The 18,480-nt window shown below is 54.1% G+C and overlaps 1 protein-coding gene across 2 annotated transcripts in view; it reads left to right on the plus strand.

Annotated features, from left to right (window-relative positions):
* The window catches only part of adamts6 (ADAM metallopeptidase with thrombospondin type 1 motif, 6), a 480,737-nt gene that overhangs the window by 12,744 nt on the left and 449,513 nt on the right, over nt 1–18,480 (plus strand). For both annotated transcript variants that reach the window (XM_072496932.1, XM_072496933.1), the window contains exons 2-3: nt 15,324–15,685; nt 16,372–16,736. In XM_072496932.1, coding sequence (XP_072353033.1) covers nt 15,589–15,685; nt 16,372–16,736 — 462 coding nt within the window. In that variant the 5' untranslated portion in view covers nt 15,324–15,588. The remainder of the gene's footprint in view (nt 1–15,323; nt 15,686–16,371; nt 16,737–18,480) is intronic.

An 18,480-nucleotide genomic window follows, 5' to 3' on the forward strand; every position in this document is an offset into this window, starting at 1 on the left:
CTCACATGGAGCCTCACTCCTCACACGGAGACTCATTCCTCACATGGATACTCACTCCTCATGAGGTGCCTCACTCCTCACATGGAGTCTCACTCCTCACGTAGTCGCACTCATGTGGAGTCTCACTCCTCACATGGCGCCTCACTCCTCACGTGGAGACTCACTCCTCACGTGGGGACTCGCTCCTCATGTGGAGCCTCACTCCTTACTTGAAGACTCATTCCTCACAAGGAACCTCACACCTCAAACAGATTTACTCTCCGCTTGGAGTTTCACACTCCACATGGAGACTCAATTTCACATGGAGCCTCACTCTCCACATGGAGCCTCACTATCCACATGGAGCCTCACTCGCTACATGGAGCCTCACTCTCCACGGAGCCTCACTCTCCACATGGAGCCTCACTATCCACGTGGAGCCGCACTCTCCACATGGAGCCTCACTCTCCACATGGAGCCTCACTCTCCACATGGAGCCTCACTCTCCACATCGAGCCTCACTCTCCACATGGAGCCTCACTCTCCATATGGAGCCTCACTCTCCACGTGGAGCCTCACTCTCCACGGAGCCTCACTATCCACATGGAGCCGTACTCCCCACATGGAGCCTCACTCCCCACATGGAGCCTCACTATCCACATGGAGCCTCACTCTCCACATGGAGCCTCACTCTCCACATGGAGCCTCACTCTCCACATGGAGCCTCACTCTCCACATGGAGCCTCACTCGCCACGGAGCCTCACTCTCCACATGGAGCCTCACTCTCCACGTGGAGCCTCACTCTCCACATGGAGCCTCACTATCCACATGGAGCCTCACTCTCCACATGGAGCCTCACTCTCCACGTGGAGCCTCACTCTCCACATGGAGCCTCACTCTCCACATGGAGCCTCACTATCCACATGGAGCCTCACTATCCACATGGAGCCTCACTCTCCACGTGGAGCCTCACTCTCCACATGGAGCCTCACTCTCCACATGGAGCCTCACTCTCCACGGAGCCTCTCTCTCCACATGGAGCCTCACTCTCCACGTGCAGCCTCACTCTCCACACGGAGCCTCACTATCCACACGGAGCCTCACTCTCCACGTGGCGCCTCACTCTCCACATGGAGCCTCACTCTCTACATGGAGCCTCGCTCTCAACATGGAGCCTCACTCTCCACATGGAGCCTCACTCTCCACATGGAGCCTCACTCTCCACGGAGCCTCACTCTCCACGTGGAGCCTCACTCTCCACGGAGCCTCACTCTCCACGTGGAGCCTCACTCTCCACATGGAGCCTCACTATCCACATGGAGCCTCACTATCCACATGTAGCCTCACTCTCCACATGGAGCCTCACTCTCCACATGGAGCCTCACTATCCACATGGAGCCTCACTCTCTACATGGAGCCTCACTATCCACATGGAGCCTCACTATCCACATGTAGCCTCACTCTCCACATGGAGCCTCACTCTCCACATGGAGCCTCACTATCCACACGGAGCCTCACTCTCCACATGGAGCCTCACTCTCCACGGAGCCTCACTCTCCACATGGAGCCTCACTCTCCACGTGGAGCCTCACTCTCCACATGGAGCCTCACTATCCACATGGAGCCTCACTCTCCACATGGAGCCTCACTCTCCACGTGGAGCCTCACTCCTCACGTGGAGACTCCTCACATTGAGCCTCACTCCTCACGTGGAGTCTCACCCCTCATGTGGAGTCCCACTCCTCACGTGGAGTCTCACTCCTCACGTGGAGCCTCCTCACATGGAGTCTCACTCCTCACGTGGAGCCCCACTCCTCAGGTGGAGCCTCCTCACGTGGAGTCTCACTCCTCACGTGGAGCCTCACTCCTCACGTGGAGCCTCCTCACGTGAAGCCTCACTCCTCACGTGGAGTCTCACTCCCCACGCGGAGCCTCACTCCCCACGCGGAGCCTCACTCCTCACGTGGAGTCTCACTCCTCACGTGGAGTCTCACCCCTCACGTGGAGTCTCACCCCTCACGTCGAGTCTCACCCCTCACGTGGAGTCTCACTCCTCACGTGGCGTCTCACCCCTCACGTGGAGTCTCACCCCTCACGTGGAGCCTCACCCCTCACGTAGAGCCTCACTCCTCACGTGGAGTCTCACTCCTCACGTGGAGACTCCTCACATTGAGCCTCACTCCTCACGTGGAGTCTCACCCCTCATGTGGAGTCTCACTCCTCACGTGGAGTCTCACTCCTCACATGGCGATTCCTCACGTAGAGTCTCACTCCTCATGGAGACTCACTCCTCACGTGGAGCCTCACTCCTCACATGGTGACTCCTCACTCATGGAGACTCACATCTGATGTGGAGACTAACTCATCTAGAGTCTCACTCCTCACGTGGAGTCTCACTCCTCACGTGGAGTCTCACTCGTCACGTGGAGTCTCACTCCTCACGTGGAGTCTCACTCCTCACGTGGAGCCTCACTCCTTACGTAGAGCCTCACTCCTCACGTGGAGCCTCACTCCTCATAGAGCCTCTTTCCTCACATGGAGCCTCATTCCTCACGTGGAGCCTCACTCCTCACATGGAGCCTCACTCCTCACATGGAGTTTCACTCCTCATAGAGCCTCTCTCCTCACGTGGAGCCTCACTCCTCACGTGGAGCCTCACTCCTCATGTGGAGCCTCACTCCTCATGTGGAGTTTCACTCCTATTCAAGCCTCTCTCCTGACGTGGACCCTCACTCCTCATATGGAGCCTCACTCCTCACGTGGAGTTTCACTCCTCATAGAGCCTCACTCCTCACGTGGAGCCTCACTCTCACATGGAGACTTACTCTATCATGAAGCTTCACTCCTCACATGGAGCCTCACTCCTCATGTAGAGCCTCACTCCTCACATGGAGACTCACTCCTCATGTAGAGCCTCACGTCTCATAGAGCCTCACTCCTGATGGAGAGTCTCACACCTCATAAGGCCTCACTCCTCACATGGAGTCTCACTCCTCACATGGAGCGTCACTCCTCACATGGAGCCTCACTCCTCACACGGAGACTCATTCCTCACATGGATACTCACTCCTCATGAGGTGCCTCACTCCTCACATGGAGTCTCACTCCTCACGTAGTCGCACTCATGTGGAGTCTCACTCCTCACATGGCGCCTCACTCCTCACGTGGAGACTCACTCCTCACGTGGGGACTCGCTCCTCATGTGGAGCCTCACTCCTTACTTGAAGACTCATTCCTCACAAGGAACCTCACACCTCAAACAGATTTACTCTCCGCTTGGAGTTTCACACTCCACATGGAGACTCAATTTCACATGGAGCCTCACTCTCCACATGGAGCCTCACTATCCACATGGAGCCTCACTCGCTACATGGAGCCTCACTCTCCACGGAGCCTCACTCTCCACATGGAGCCTCACTATCCACGTGGAGCCGCACTCTCCACATGGAGCCTCACTCTCCACATGGAGCCTCACTCTCCACATGGAGCCTCACTCTCCACATCGAGCCTCACTCTCCACATGGAGCCTCACTCTCCATATGGAGCCTCACTCTCCACGTGGAGCCTCACTCTCCACGGAGCCTCACTATCCACATGGAGCCGTACTCCCCACATGGAGCCTCACTCCCCACATGGAGCCTCACTATCCACATGGAGCCTCACTCTCCACATGGAGCCTCACTCTCCACATGGAGCCTCACTCTCCACATGGAGCCTCACTCTCCACATGGAGCCTCACTCTCCACGGAGCCTCACTCTCCACATGGAGCCTCACTCTCCACGTGGAGCCTCACTCTCCACATGGAGCCTCACTATCCACATGGAGCCTCACTCTCCACATGGAGCCTCACTCTCCACGTGGAGCCTCACTCTCCACATGGAGCCTCACTCTCCACATGGAGCCTCACTATCCACATGGAGCCTCACTATCCACATGGAGCCTCACTCTCCACGTGGAGCCTCACTCTCCACATGGAGCCTCACTCTCCACATGGAGCCTCACTCTCCACGGAGCCTCTCTCTCCACATGGAGCCTCACTCTCCACGTGCAGCCTCACTCTCCACACGGAGCCTCACTATCCACACGGAGCCTCACTCTCCACGTGGCGCCTCACTCTCCACATGGAGCCTCACTCTCTACATGGAGCCTCGCTCTCAACATGGAGCCTCACTCTCCACATGGAGCCTCACTCTCCACATGGAGCCTCACTCTCCACATGGAGCCTCACTCTCCACGGAGCCTCACTCTCCACGTGGAGCCTCACTCTCCACGGAGCCTCACTCTCCACGTGGAGCCTCACTCTCCACATGGAGCCTCACTATCCACATGGAGCCTCACTATCCACATGTAGCCTCACTCTCCACGTGGAGCCTCACTCTCCACATGGAGCCTCACTCTCCACATGGAGCCTCACTATCCACATGGAGCCTCACTATCCACATGGAGCCTCACTCTCAACGTGGAGCCTCACTATCCACATGGAGGCTCACTCTCCACATGGAGCCTCACTATCCACATGGAGCCTCACTCTCTACATGGAGCCTCACTCTCCACATGGAGTCTCACTATCCACACGGAGCCTCACTCTCCACGTGGAGCCTCACTGTCCACATGGAGCCTCACTATCCACACGGAGCCTCACTCTCCACATGGAGCCTCACTCTCCACATGGAGCCTCACTCTCCACATGGAGCCTCACTATCCACATGGAGCCTCACTATCCACATGGAGCCTCACTCGCTACATGGAGCCTCACTCTCCACGGAGCCTCACTCTCCACATGGAGCCTCACTATCCACGTGGAGCCGCACTCTCCACATGGAGCCTCACTCTCCACATGGAGCCTCACTCTCCACATGGAGCCTCACTCTCCACATCGAGCCTCACTCTCCACATGGAGCCTCACTCTCCATATGGAGCCTCACTCTCCACGTGGAGCCTCACTCTCCACGGAGCCTCACTATCCACATGGAGCCGTACTCCCCACATGGAGCCTCACTCCCCACATGGAGCCTCACTATCCACATGGAGCCTCACTCTCCACATGGAGCCTCACTCTCCACATGGAGCCTCACTCTCCACATGGAGCCTCACTCTCCACGGAGCCTCACTCTCCACATGGAGCCTCACTCTCCACGTGGAGCCTCACTCTCCACATGGAGCCTCACTATCCACATGGAGCCTCACTCTCCACATGGAGCCTCACTCTCCACGTGGAGCCTCACTCTCCACATGGAGCCTCACTCTCCACATGGAGCCTCACTATCCACATGGAGCCTCACTATCCACATGGAGCCTCACTCTCCACGTGGAGCCTCACTCTCCACATGGAGCCTCACTCTCCACATGGAGCCTCACTCTCCACGGAGCCTCTCTCTCCACATGGAGCCTCACTCTCCACGTGCAGCCTCACTCTCCACACGGAGCCTCACTATCCACACGGAGCCTCACTCTCCACGTGGCGCCTCACTCTCCACATGGAGCCTCACTCTCTACATGGAGCCTCGCTCTCAACATGGAGCCTCACTCTCCACATGGAGCCTCACTCTCCACATGGAGCCTCACTCTCCACGGAGCCTCACTCTCCACGTGGAGCCTCACTCTCCACGGAGCCTCACTCTCCACGTGGAGCCTCACTATCCACATGGAGGCTCACTCTCCACATGGAGCCTCACTATCCACATGGAGCCTCACTCTCTGCATGGAGCCTCACTCTCCACATGGAGTCTCACTATCCACACGGAGCCTCACTCTCCACGTGGAGCCTCACTGTCCACATGGAGCCTCACTATCCACACGGAGCCTCACTCTCCACATGGAGCCTCACTCTCCACATGGAGCCTCACTCTCCACATGGAGCCTCACTATCCACATGGAGCCTCACTCTCCACATGGAGCCTCACTCTCCACATGGAGCCTCACTATCCACGGAGCCTCACTCTCCACATGGAGCCTCACTCTCCACGGAGCCTCACTCTCCACATGGAGCCTCACTCTCCACATGGAGCCTCACTCTCTACATGGAGCCTCACTCTCAACATGGAGCCTCACTCTCCACATGGAGCCTCACTCTCCACGGAGCCTCACTCTGCACATGGAGCCTCACTCTCCACGTGGCACCTCACTCTCCACATGGAGCCTCACTCTCTACATGGAGCCTCACTCTCAACATGGAGCCTCACTCTCCACATGGAGCCTCACTCTCCACATGGAGCCTCACTCTCCACGGAGCCTCACTCTCCACATGGAGCCTCACTCTCCACGAGGAGCCTCACTCTCCACATGGAGCCTCACTCTCCACATTGAGCCTCACTCTCCACGGAGCCTCACTCTCCACATGGAGCCTCACTCTCCACATTGAGCCTCACTCTCCACGAGGAGCCTCACTATCCACATGGAGCCTCACTCTCCACATGGAGCCTCACTCTCCACACGGAGCCTCACTCTCCACATGGAGCCTCACTCTCCACATGGAGCCTCACTCGCTACATGGAGCCTCACTCTCCACATGGAGTCTCACTATCCACATGGAGCCTCACTCTCCACATGGAGCCTCACTATCCACATGGAGCATCACTCTCCACATGGAGCCTCACTCTCCACATGGAGCCTCACTCTCAACATGGAGCCTCACTCTCCACATGGAGCCTCACTCTCCACATGGAGCCTCACTCTCCACGGAGCCTCACTCTCCACATGGAGCCTCACTCTCCACGAGGAGCCTCACTCTCCACATGGAGCCTCACTCTCCACATTGAGCCTCACTCTCCACGGAGCCTCACTCTCCACATGGAGCCTCACTCTCCACGAGGAGCCTCACTATCCACATGGAGCCTCACTCTCCACATGGAGCCTCACTCTCCACATGGAGCCTCACTATCCACACGGAGCCTCACTCTCCACATGGAGCCTCACTCTCCACATGGAGCCTCACTCTCCACATGGAGCCTCACTATCCACATGGAGCCTCACTCTCCACATGGAGCCTCACTCTCCACATGGAGCCTCACTATCCACGGAGCCTCACTCTCCACATGGAGCCTCACTCTCCACGGAGCCTCACTCTCCACATGGAGCCTCACTCTCCACATGGAGCCTCACTCTCTACATGGAGCCTCACTCTCAACATGGAGCCTCACTCTCCACATGGAGCCTCACTCTCCACGGAGCCTCACTCTGCACATGGAGCCTCACTCTCCACGTGGCACCTCACTCTCCACATGGAGCCTCACTCTCTACATGGAGCCTCACTCTCAACATGGAGCCTCACTCTCCACATGGAGCCTCACTCTCCACATGGAGCCTCACTATCCACATGGAGCCTCACTATCCACATGGAGCCTCACTCTCCACGTGGAGCCTCACTCTCCACATGGAGCCTCACTCTCCACATGGAGCCTCACTCTCCACGGAGCCTCTCTCTCCACATGGAGCCTCACTCTCCACGTGCAGCCTCACTCTCCACACGGAGCCTCACTATCCACACGGAGCCTCACTCTCCACGTGGCGCCTCACTCTCCACATGGAGCCTCACTCTCTACATGGAGCCTCGCTCTCAACATGGAGCCTCACTCTCCACATGGAGCCTCACTCTCCACATGGAGCCTCACTCTCCACGGAGCCTCACTCTCCACGTGGAGCCTCACTCTCCACGGAGCCTCACTCTCCACGTGGAGCCTCACTATCCACATGGAGGCTCACTCTCCACATGGAGCCTCACTATCCACATGGAGCCTCACTCTCTACATGGAGCCTCACTCTCCACATGGAGTCTCACTATCCACACGGAGCCTCACTCTCCACGTGGAGCCTCACTGTCCACATGGAGCCTCACTATCCACACGGAGCCTCACTCTCCACATGGAGCCTCACTCTCCACATGGAGCCTCACTCTCCACATGGAGCCTCACTATCCACATGGAGCCTCACTCTCCACATGGAGCCTCACTCTCCACATGGAGCCTCACTATCCACGGAGCCTCACTCTCCACATGGAGCCTCACTCTCCACGGAGCCTCACTCTCCACATGGAGCCTCACTCTCCACATGGAGCCTCACTCTCTACATGGAGCCTCACTCTCAACATGGAGCCTCACTCTCCACATGGAGCCTCACTCTCCACGGAGCCTCACTCTGCACATGGAGCCTCACTCTCCACGTGGCACCTCACTCTCCACATGGAGCCTCACTCTCTACATGGAGCCTCACTCTCAACATGGAGCCTCACTCTCCACATGGAGCCTCACTCTCCACATGGAGCCTCACTCTCCACGGAGCCTCACTCTCCACATGGAGCCTCACTCTCCACGAGGAGCCTCACTCTCCACATGGAGCCTCACTCTCCACATTGAGCCTCACTCTCCACGGAGCCTCACTCTCCACATGGAGCCTCACTCTCCACATTGAGCCTCACTCTCCACGAGGAGCCTCACTATCCACATGGAGCCTCACTCTCCACATGGAGCCTCACTCTCCACACGGAGCCTCACTCTCCACATGGAGCCTCACTCTCCACATGGAGCCTCACTCGCTACATGGAGCCTCACTCTCCACATGGAGTCTCACTATCCACATGGAGCCTCACTCTCCACATGGAGCCTCACTATCCACATGGAGCATCACTCTCCACATGGAGCCTCACTCTCCACATGGAGCCTCACTCTCAACATGGAGCCTCACTCTCCACATGGAGCCTCACTCTCCACATGGAGCCTCACTCTCCACGGAGCCTCACTCTCCACATGGAGCCTCACTCTCCACGAGGAGCCTCACTCTCCACATGGAGCCTCACTCTCCACATTGAGCCTCACTCTCCACGGAGCCTCACTCTCCACATGGAGCCTCACTCTCCACGAGGAGCCTCACTATCCACATGGAGCCTCACTCTCCACATGGAGCCTCACTCTCCACACGGAGCCTCACTCTCCACATGGAGCCTCACTCTCCACATGGAGCCTCACTCGCTACATGGAGCCTCACTCTCCACATGGAGCCTCACTCTCCACATGGAGCCTCACTCTCCACATGGAGCCTCACTATCCACATGGAGCATCACTCTCCACATGGAGCCTCACTCTCCACATGGAGCCTCACTCTCCACATGGAGCCTCACTCTCCACATGGAGCCTCACTCTCCACGGAGCCTCACTCTCCACATGGAGCCTCACTCTCCACGAGGAGCCTCACTCTCCACATGGAGCCTCACTCTCCACATTGAGTCTCACTCTCCACGGAGCCTCACTATCCACATGGAGCCTCACTCTCCACACGGAGCCTCACTCTCCACATGGAGCCTCACTCTCCACATGGAGCCTCACTCGCTACATGGAGCCTCACTCTCCACATGGAGCCTCACTCTCCACATGGAGCCTCACTCTCCACATGGAGCCTCACTATCTACATGGAGCATCACTCTCCACATGGAGCCTCACTCTCCACATGGAGCCTCACTCTCCACATGGAGTCTCACTCTCCACGTGCAGCCTCACTCTCCACATGGAGCCTCACTCTCCACATGGAGCCTCACTATCCACATGGAGCATCACTCTCCACATGGAGCCTCACTCTCCACATGGAGCCTCAGTCTCCACATGGAGCCTCACTCGCTACATGGAGCCTCACTCTCCACATGGAGCCTCACTATCCACATGGAGCCTCACTCTCCACATGGAGCCTCACTATCCACATGGAGCATCACTCTCCACATGGAGCCTCACTCTCCACAGGGAGCCTCACTCTCCACATGGAGTCTCACTATCCACGTGCAGCCTCACTCTCCACATGGAGCCTCACTCTCCACATGGAGCCTCACTATCCACATGGAGCATCACTCTCCACATGGAGCCTCACTCTCCACATGGAGCCTCACTATCCACACGGAGCCTCACTCTCCACATGGAGCCTCACTCTCCACATGGAGCTCACTCTCCACATGGAGCCTCACTCTCCACATGGAGTCTCACTCTCCACATGGAGCCTCACTCTCCACATGGAGCCTCACTCTCCACATGGAGCCTCACTCTCCACATGGAGCCTCACTCTCCACATGGAGACTCACTATCCACACGGAGCCTCACTCTCCACATGGAGCCTCACTCTCCACATGGAGCCTCACTCTCCACATGGAGCCGCACTCTCCACATGCAGCCTCACTCTCCACATGGAGACTCACTATCCACACGGAGCCTCACTCTCCACATGGAGCCTCACTCTCCACATGGAGCCTCACTCTCCACATGAAGCCTCACTATCCACATGGAGCCTCACTCTCCACATGGAGCCTCACTCTCCACATGGAGCCTCACTCTCCACATGGAGCCTCACTCTCCACATGGAGCCTCACTCTCCACATGGAGCCTCACTCTCCACACGGAGCCTCACTATCCACACGGAGCCTCACTCTCCACGTGGAGCCTCACTCTCCGCATGGAGCCTCACTCTCCACGTGGAGCCTCACTCTCCACGTGGAGCCTCACTCTCCACGTGGAGCCTCACTCTCCACATGGAGCCTCACTCTCCACGTGGAGCCTCACTCTCCACATGGAGCCTCACTCTCCACATGGAGCCTCACTCTCCACATGGAGTCTCACTATCCACATGGAGCCTCACTCTCCACATGGAGCCTCACTCTCCACGTGGAGCATCACTCTCCATATGGAGCCTCACTCTCCACATGGAGCCTCACTCTCCACATGGAGCCTCACTCTCCACATGGAGCCTCACTCTCCACATGGAGCCTCACTCTCCACATGGAGCCTCACTCTCCACATGGAGCCTCACTCTCCACGTGGAGCCTCACTCTCCACATGGAGCCTCAGTCTCCACGTGGAGCCTCACTCTCCACGTGGAGCCTCACTCTCCACATGTAGCCTCACTCTCCACGTGGAGCCTCACTCTCCACGTGGAGCCTCAATATCCACATGGAGCCTCAATATCCACGTGGAGCCTTACTCTCCACATGGAGCCTCACTCTCCACACGGAGCCTCACTCTCCACTCGGAGCCTCACTCTCCACATGGAGCCTCACTCTCTACATGGAGCCTCACTCTCCACATGGAGTCTCACTATCCACATGGAGCCTCACTCTCCACATGGAGCCTCACTCTCCACGTGGAGCCTCACTATCCACGGAGACTCACTATCCACATGGAGCCTCACTCTCCAATTGGAGCCTCACTCCCCACATGGAGCCTCACTCTCCACATGGAGCCTCACTCTCCACGTGGAGCCGCACTCTCCACATGGAGCCTCACTCTCCACATGGAGCCTCACTATCCACATGGAGCCTCACTCTCCACATGGAGCCTCACTCTCCACATGGAGCCTCACTCTCCACATGGAGCCTCACTATCCACATGGAGCCTCACTCTCCACATGGAGCCTCACTCTCCACATGGAGCCTCACTCTCCACATGGAGCCTCACTATCCACGTGGAGCCTCACTCTCCACATGGAGTCTCACTCTCCACACGGAGCCTCACTCTGCACAAAGCCTCACTCCCCACGTGGAGCCTCACTCTCCACGGAGCCTCACTCTCCACATGGAGCCTCACTCTCAACGTGGAGCCTCACTCTCCACACGGAGCCTCACTCTCCACATGGAGCCTCACTATCCACGTGGAGCCTCACTATCCACGTGGAGCCTCACTATCCACATGGAGCCTCACTCCCCATGTGGAGCCTCACTCTCCACATGGAGCCTCATTCGCTACATGGAGCCTCACTCTCCAAATGGAGCCTCACTCTCCACGTGGAGCCTCACTCCCCACATGGAGCCTCACTCTCCACGTGGAGCCTCACTCTCCACATGGAGCCTCATTCGCTACATGGAGCCTCACTCTCCACATGGAGCCTCACTCTCCACATGGAGTCTCACTATCCACATGGAGCCTCACTATCCACATGGAGCCTCACTCTCCACATGGAGCCTCACTCTCCACATGGAGCCTCACTCTCCACATGGAGCCTCACTCTACATATGGAGCCTCACTCTCCACATGGAGCCTCACTCTCCACGTGGAGCCTCACTATCCACACGGAGCCTCACTCTCCACATGGAGCCTCACTTTCCACACGGAGCCTCACTCTCCACATGGAGCCTCACTCTCCACGTGGAGCCTCACTCTCCACATGGAGCCTCACTCTCCACATGGAGCCTCACTCTCCACATGGAGCCTCACTATCCACGTGGAGCCTCACTCTCCACGTGGAGCCTCACTCTCCACATGGAGCCTCATTCGCTACATGGAGCCTCACTATCCACACGGAGCCTCACTCTCCACATGGAGCCTCACTTTCCACGTGGAGCCTCACTCTCCACATGGAGCCTCACTCTCCACACGGAGACTCACTCTCCACGGAGCCTCACTCTCCACATGTAGCCTCACTCTCCACATGGAGCCTCACTCTCCACATGGAGCCTCACTATCCACATGGAGCCTCACTATCCACACGGAGCCTCACTCTCCACATGGAGCCTCACTCTCCACGTGGAGCCTCACTCTCCACATGGAGCCTCACTCTCCACATGGAGCCTCACTCTCCACATGGAGCCTCACTATCCACGTGGAGCCTCACTCTCCACGTGGAGCCTCACTCTCCACATGGAGCCTCATTCGCTACATGGAGCCTCACTATCCACACGGAGCCTCACTCTCCACATCGAGCCTCACTTTCCACGTGGAGCCTCACTCTCCACATGGAGCCTCACTCTCCACACGGAGACTCACTCTCCACGGAGCCTCACTCTCCACATGTAGCCTCACTCTCCACATGGAGCCTCACTCTCCACATGGAGCCTCACTATCCACATGGAGCCTCACTATCCACATGGAGCCTCACTATCCACATGGAGCCTCACTATCCACATGGAGCCTCACTCTCCACGTGGAGCCTCACTCTCGACATGGAGCCTCACTCTCCACGTGGAGCCTCACTCTCCACATGGAGCCTCACTATCCACGTGGAGCCTCACTCTCCACATGGAGACTCACTCTCCACGGAGCCTCAGTCTCCATATGGAGCCTCACTATCCACGTGGAGCCTCACTCTCCACATGGAGCCTCACTCTCCACGTGGAGCCTCACTATCCACATGGAGCCTCACTCTCCACGTGGAGCCTCACTCTCCACGTGGAGCCTCACTCTCCACATGGAGCCTCACTCTCCACATGGAGCCTCACTCTCCACGTGGAGCCTCACTCTCCACGTGGAGCCTCACTCTCCACATGGAGCCTCACTCTCCACGTGGAGCCTCACTCTCCACATGGAGCCTCATTCGCTACATGGAGCCTCACTATCCACACGGAGCCTCACTCTCCACATGGAGCCTCACTTTCCACGTGGAGCCTCACTCTCCACATGGAGCCTCACTCTCCACACGGAGACTCACTCTCCACGGAGCCTCACTCTCCACATGTAGCCTCACTCTCCACATGGAGCCTCACTCTCCACATGGAGCCTCACTATCCACATGGAGCCTCACTATCCACATGGAGCCTCACTATCCACATGGAGCCTCACTATCCACATGGAGCCTCACTCTCCACGTGGAGCCTCACTCTCGACATGGAGCCTCACTCTCTACGTGGAGCCTCACTCTCCACATGGAGCCTCACTATCCACGTGGAGCCTCACTCTCCACATGGAGACTCACTCTCCACGGAGCCTCAGTCTCCATATGGAGCCTCACTATCCACGTGGAGCCTCACTCTCCACATGGAGCCTCACTCTCCACGTGGAGCCTCACTATCCACATGGAGCCTCACTCTCCACGTGGAGCCTCACTCTCCACGTGGAGCCTCACTCTCCACATGGAGCCTCACTCTCCACATGGAGCCTCACTCTCCACGTGGAGCCTCACTCTCCACGTGGAGCCTCACTCTCCACATGGAGCCTCACTCTCCACGTGGAGCCTCACTCTCCACGTGGAGCCTCACTCTCCACATGGAGACTCACTCTCCACGGAGCCTCACTATCCACATGGAGCCTCACTCTCCACATGGAGCCTCACTCTCCACATGGAGCCTCACTCTCCACGTGGAGCCTCACTCTCCACGTGGAGCCTCACTCTCCACATGGAGCCTCACTCTCCACATGGAGCCTCACTCTCCACATGGAGACTCACTCTCCACGGAGCCTCACTATCCACATGGAGCCTCACTCTCCACATGGAGACTCACTCTCCACGGAGCCTCAGTCTCCATATGGAGCCTCACTATCCACGTGGAGCCTCACTCTCCACATGGAGCCTCACTCTCCACGTGGAGCCTCACTCTCCACGTGGAGCCTCACTCTCCACGTGGAGCCTCACTCTCCACATGGAGCCTCACTCTCCACGTGGAGCCTCACTCTCCACATGGAGCCTCACTCTCCACATGGAGCCTCACTATCCACATGGAGCCTCACTCTCCACATGGAGAATCACTCTCCACGGAGCCTCAGTCTCCATATGGAGCCTCACTATCCACGTGGAGCCTCACTCTCCACATGGAGCCTCACTCTCCACGTGGAGCCTCACTCTCCACGTGGAGCCTCACTCTCCACATGGAGCCTCACTCTCCACATGGAACTTCCCTCTTCACCTGGAGCCTCTCTCCACATGAAGCTGACTCTTAACATGGAGCCTCATTCCACATGGGGACTCCCTCACCACATGGAGTCTCACTCTTAACATGGAACTTCGCTCTCCACATGAAGCTCACTCTCCACCTGGTGCCTCAGTCTCCACATGGGGACTCACTCTCCACCTGGTGCCTCAGTCTCCAAATGGTGCCTCATTCTCCACATTGGGTCTCCCTCTCCTCCGCCCTTTCGCGCTCAGGATTGTGATTGCACAGCATCAGGGGAAGAGAAAGCTGCTGCAGAAACGCGTTGTACTGTCACTTTAAATTCCCTCGGACGGAATGGCACTGGTGCTCATTGAGTTGGTTGCTTAGGTTGATTATTTTGGAAACTATTACATTAGAAAACAGTGACAATGCGTTTGCAGTATATTATATGAGTTTGCACTAATTTCCCGCTGGCAGCATCTTTTTAATTGTATGTTTTTCCTTGCGAGAAAGCGATTAAGGTGTCAACACCCGCAGAGTTGTAAAAGGGGGAGAGGAGTGTGAATGTGCATTTCCTCTGCCACCTACTTGACGTGTGGAGCTTTTCCTCTTGTGTAATCCGAACGTTTGCAATGCTGCAGTCAACAGTAACCGTGCATTCATTTTGCCATTGCAGCATAGAACCAATCTGTTTAACTCTTGTGTTTTGCTGGTAAAACTACCATCACAAATCATGCACCGAGGGTATCGGTGGACAAGGGCATCATTAATGCATGGTGTTCCCCTTTTTGCAGGCGTACGGATGAGTGAGTCCACATGAACAGCCAATGAGTGTGGGTGCTGAGGGTTCCGCCGCTTTGCTGCTGGCCCTGGACGCAGGGATGAGTGGCCGGCCGGGCTGCTTCACCGACTGCTGCACCTTTCGGTGCTGAGGCACCGCCGCACGGCAACGTGCCGACGACTCGGCCATCCCAATGGGCTTGTTACCGTCCGCATCTGCAGTCAACCAAACTGTCTAACGCCAGAGGTAGCCCCAAACAGCTGGAGGTTCACTAAATTATGGAAGTTTTGTGGAAGACGGTGACTTGGATTTTGAGCCTAGTCATGGCTGCCTCGGAATTTGACAGTGACACAAGGCTTTCTTACAGATCTCAAGGTAGGATCATCCCAGCATGACCAAAATATACTGCAGGCCGGCGCCACATCACCAACCCCTTCAAACCAAAATAAACCATGTTGGCTTTTGTTGGCATGAGTTCATATTTACCCTGTCACAACCATCTGTCATTTCAAAAAAAATCTAGTCTTCTGACCGTTTACAAAAAAAAACCAATTTAGTTATTAAGGCAATTGGACTATATGTGAGTGACTTTTATGGTCATTTGATGTACAGGAGTTTGGGAATAGAGGGAGACTGTACAAACCTGAACAAGGTCCAGAACACATCATTTAATGTTTTGTTTATGACTGGAGTTTGTATGCCCTCACAGCAGAATCCAAAATGCTGCACTTGGACTGTTAATGTCAAATTTGTATCACTACCTTGTTAAATGCAAAAAGTGTTACTAGAATTTGAAGGCAATTTTCTGCATATGTCTGCTTATTTCGAAGTCTTTATCCTTCCCAACTTACTGCATGTAACGTGGTTTGGCTGATTCTGTGAAGCATTACCTGATCAAACACTGGGCCATTGTGATTTCCTCATTTAGCTTAACATAGAACTGAACACTGAAAATTTACATGAGATGGAATGATTTTGACTGGTATTTTAGTTGTATTTTGTCACCTTTTTTTTTCCTTCCACGCCCATTTCCTGGATCTTCCCACCTTGTGATTTCAAAGAGGAGTTTCTTTCTTACCTCGAACATTATCAGCTAACGGTTCCTGCCCGAGTGGACCACAACGGAGATTTCCTGAATACCGGTGCGAAAAGCTATAGACGCTCAAGGCGAAAGAGGAGTTCGGATGTCACACCTCATGATCCAAGCGAATCTAAATTATTTTACAGACTGACCGCCTATGGCAAGCACTTTCACTTAAACTTGAGTCTAAACACTAAATTAATCTCCAGACATTTTCTGGTAGAATACTGGGGGAATGACGGTCCAGAATGGAAACACGATTCTATTGATAACTGCCATTATGTGGGATACGTACTACATGAGCACAATACTACGAAGGTGGCTTTAAGCAACTGTAACGGCCTGGTGAGTGAACTTGCTTTTCAAATTGGGATGCTTCTTTATTCATTCGATTGTCTTTGTGCTGTGGGATATAAATGATCAGTTATTCGGCATCAGTCAGAAATGTTAACTGAACTAATGGAAAAGCATGGCAGGAGTAGAAGCACATCAGCTGACCAGCTATATGATGCACATGGCTAATTTGCATGTGAGCGACCGCAGTGGGAAGGGTAGCCAGATCTTAAAGAGGCAGGTCCCTTTCAGTGGCCTCTGCAGACCGAATGTAGTTCTGAAGCATGTGCAAATCCAACTTCCGGTGAAGGGGACTAGAGATTTCTGTCGAAGTTTCATGCAGGGCCGTTAGTTTAATCACATAACTTTATGTCTCGACGATGCATTAGTTGGGAAGGGTGATCAGCTTTTTTTTCAGCGTTTACTAATGATGCATATCGTACCAGAAGAGACATATGACGACTATAATGCAACAAAATGTTTCTGCAATTTACAAGGAGGGTGAACTAGGATTACTCCTGTTACAATGTATAAACAAAAGTGTACATTTAATTCAGAGACAATTCACAATTACAAATGGCTGGCCAATATGTTTGTTTTAAAGTAATAACATGCATTGAAATCAACATTGACTAAATCTTTGGAAGAAAGCTGGAGTAACAGCCCATGCATTGCTAGCAACACCTCAGCAATAAGATTAAAACCATTCTAAAACATAGGGTGTGTGTGTAGGGGGGGGGGGGGGGGAGGGGGGTCACCATTAGAAAGTAGAACTAAAACATATTCTTTTTAATTGTCAGAAGAATGAGCATATTCTGATTTTTTTTGGATGGCGTTCAGACCAATTGCTAACCGCTGTCATTACACACCTTCATATTATAATATTTCCTACAATATGTTTTCATTCAGCACAGTCCAAATATATATTTTCTGCACATTATGCACAATCCAGATATATCTGTAACTATACATTACACACAAAACCAGATACATCTTTATTATACATTATGCACTATCCAGATGTATCTGTAACTATACATTATGTACAATCCAGATATATCTGTAAATACATTTATTATGCACTATCCATACCTGTGTGTAAATATATATTATGCACAATCCAGATTTATCTTGTTATGCACTCTCCAAATATATTTGTAACTGTACATTATTCTCAATCCAGATATATCTGTAGCTATAATGCACAATTCAGATATAACTTTCTTATACATTATCCACAATTCAGATTTATCTGTAACTATAAATTATGCACAATTCAGATATATGCATTACTACATAATGCACTATCCAGATATATCTGTATCTATACATTTTGCACTAGTCAGATATATCTGTAACTATACATTATGCAATATCCAGATGCATCTTTACTATACTTCATGAACAATCCAGATATAGCTGTAACTATACATTATGTGCAATCCAGGTGTATCTGTAACTATACATTATGCACAATTCAGGTATATCTGCAACTATACATTACGCACTATCCAGATATATCTGTAACTATACATTATGCACAATCCAGATATATCTTCACTATACATTAAGCACCTTCCAGATATATCTGTAACTATATATTATGGTCAATCAATATATACTGTAACTATACATTATGTACTCTGCAGATGTATGTGTTACTATACATTATGCACTATCCAGATATATCTGTAACTATATGTTATGCACAGTCCATATATTACTTTCTTATACATCATGCACAGTCCAGATTTTT

Source organism: Scyliorhinus torazame, chromosome 3 (assembly GCF_047496885.1).
Source record: "Scyliorhinus torazame isolate Kashiwa2021f chromosome 3, sScyTor2.1, whole genome shotgun sequence".
In the NCBI taxonomy this organism is placed as follows: Eukaryota; Metazoa; Chordata; class Chondrichthyes; order Carcharhiniformes; family Scyliorhinidae; genus Scyliorhinus; species Scyliorhinus torazame.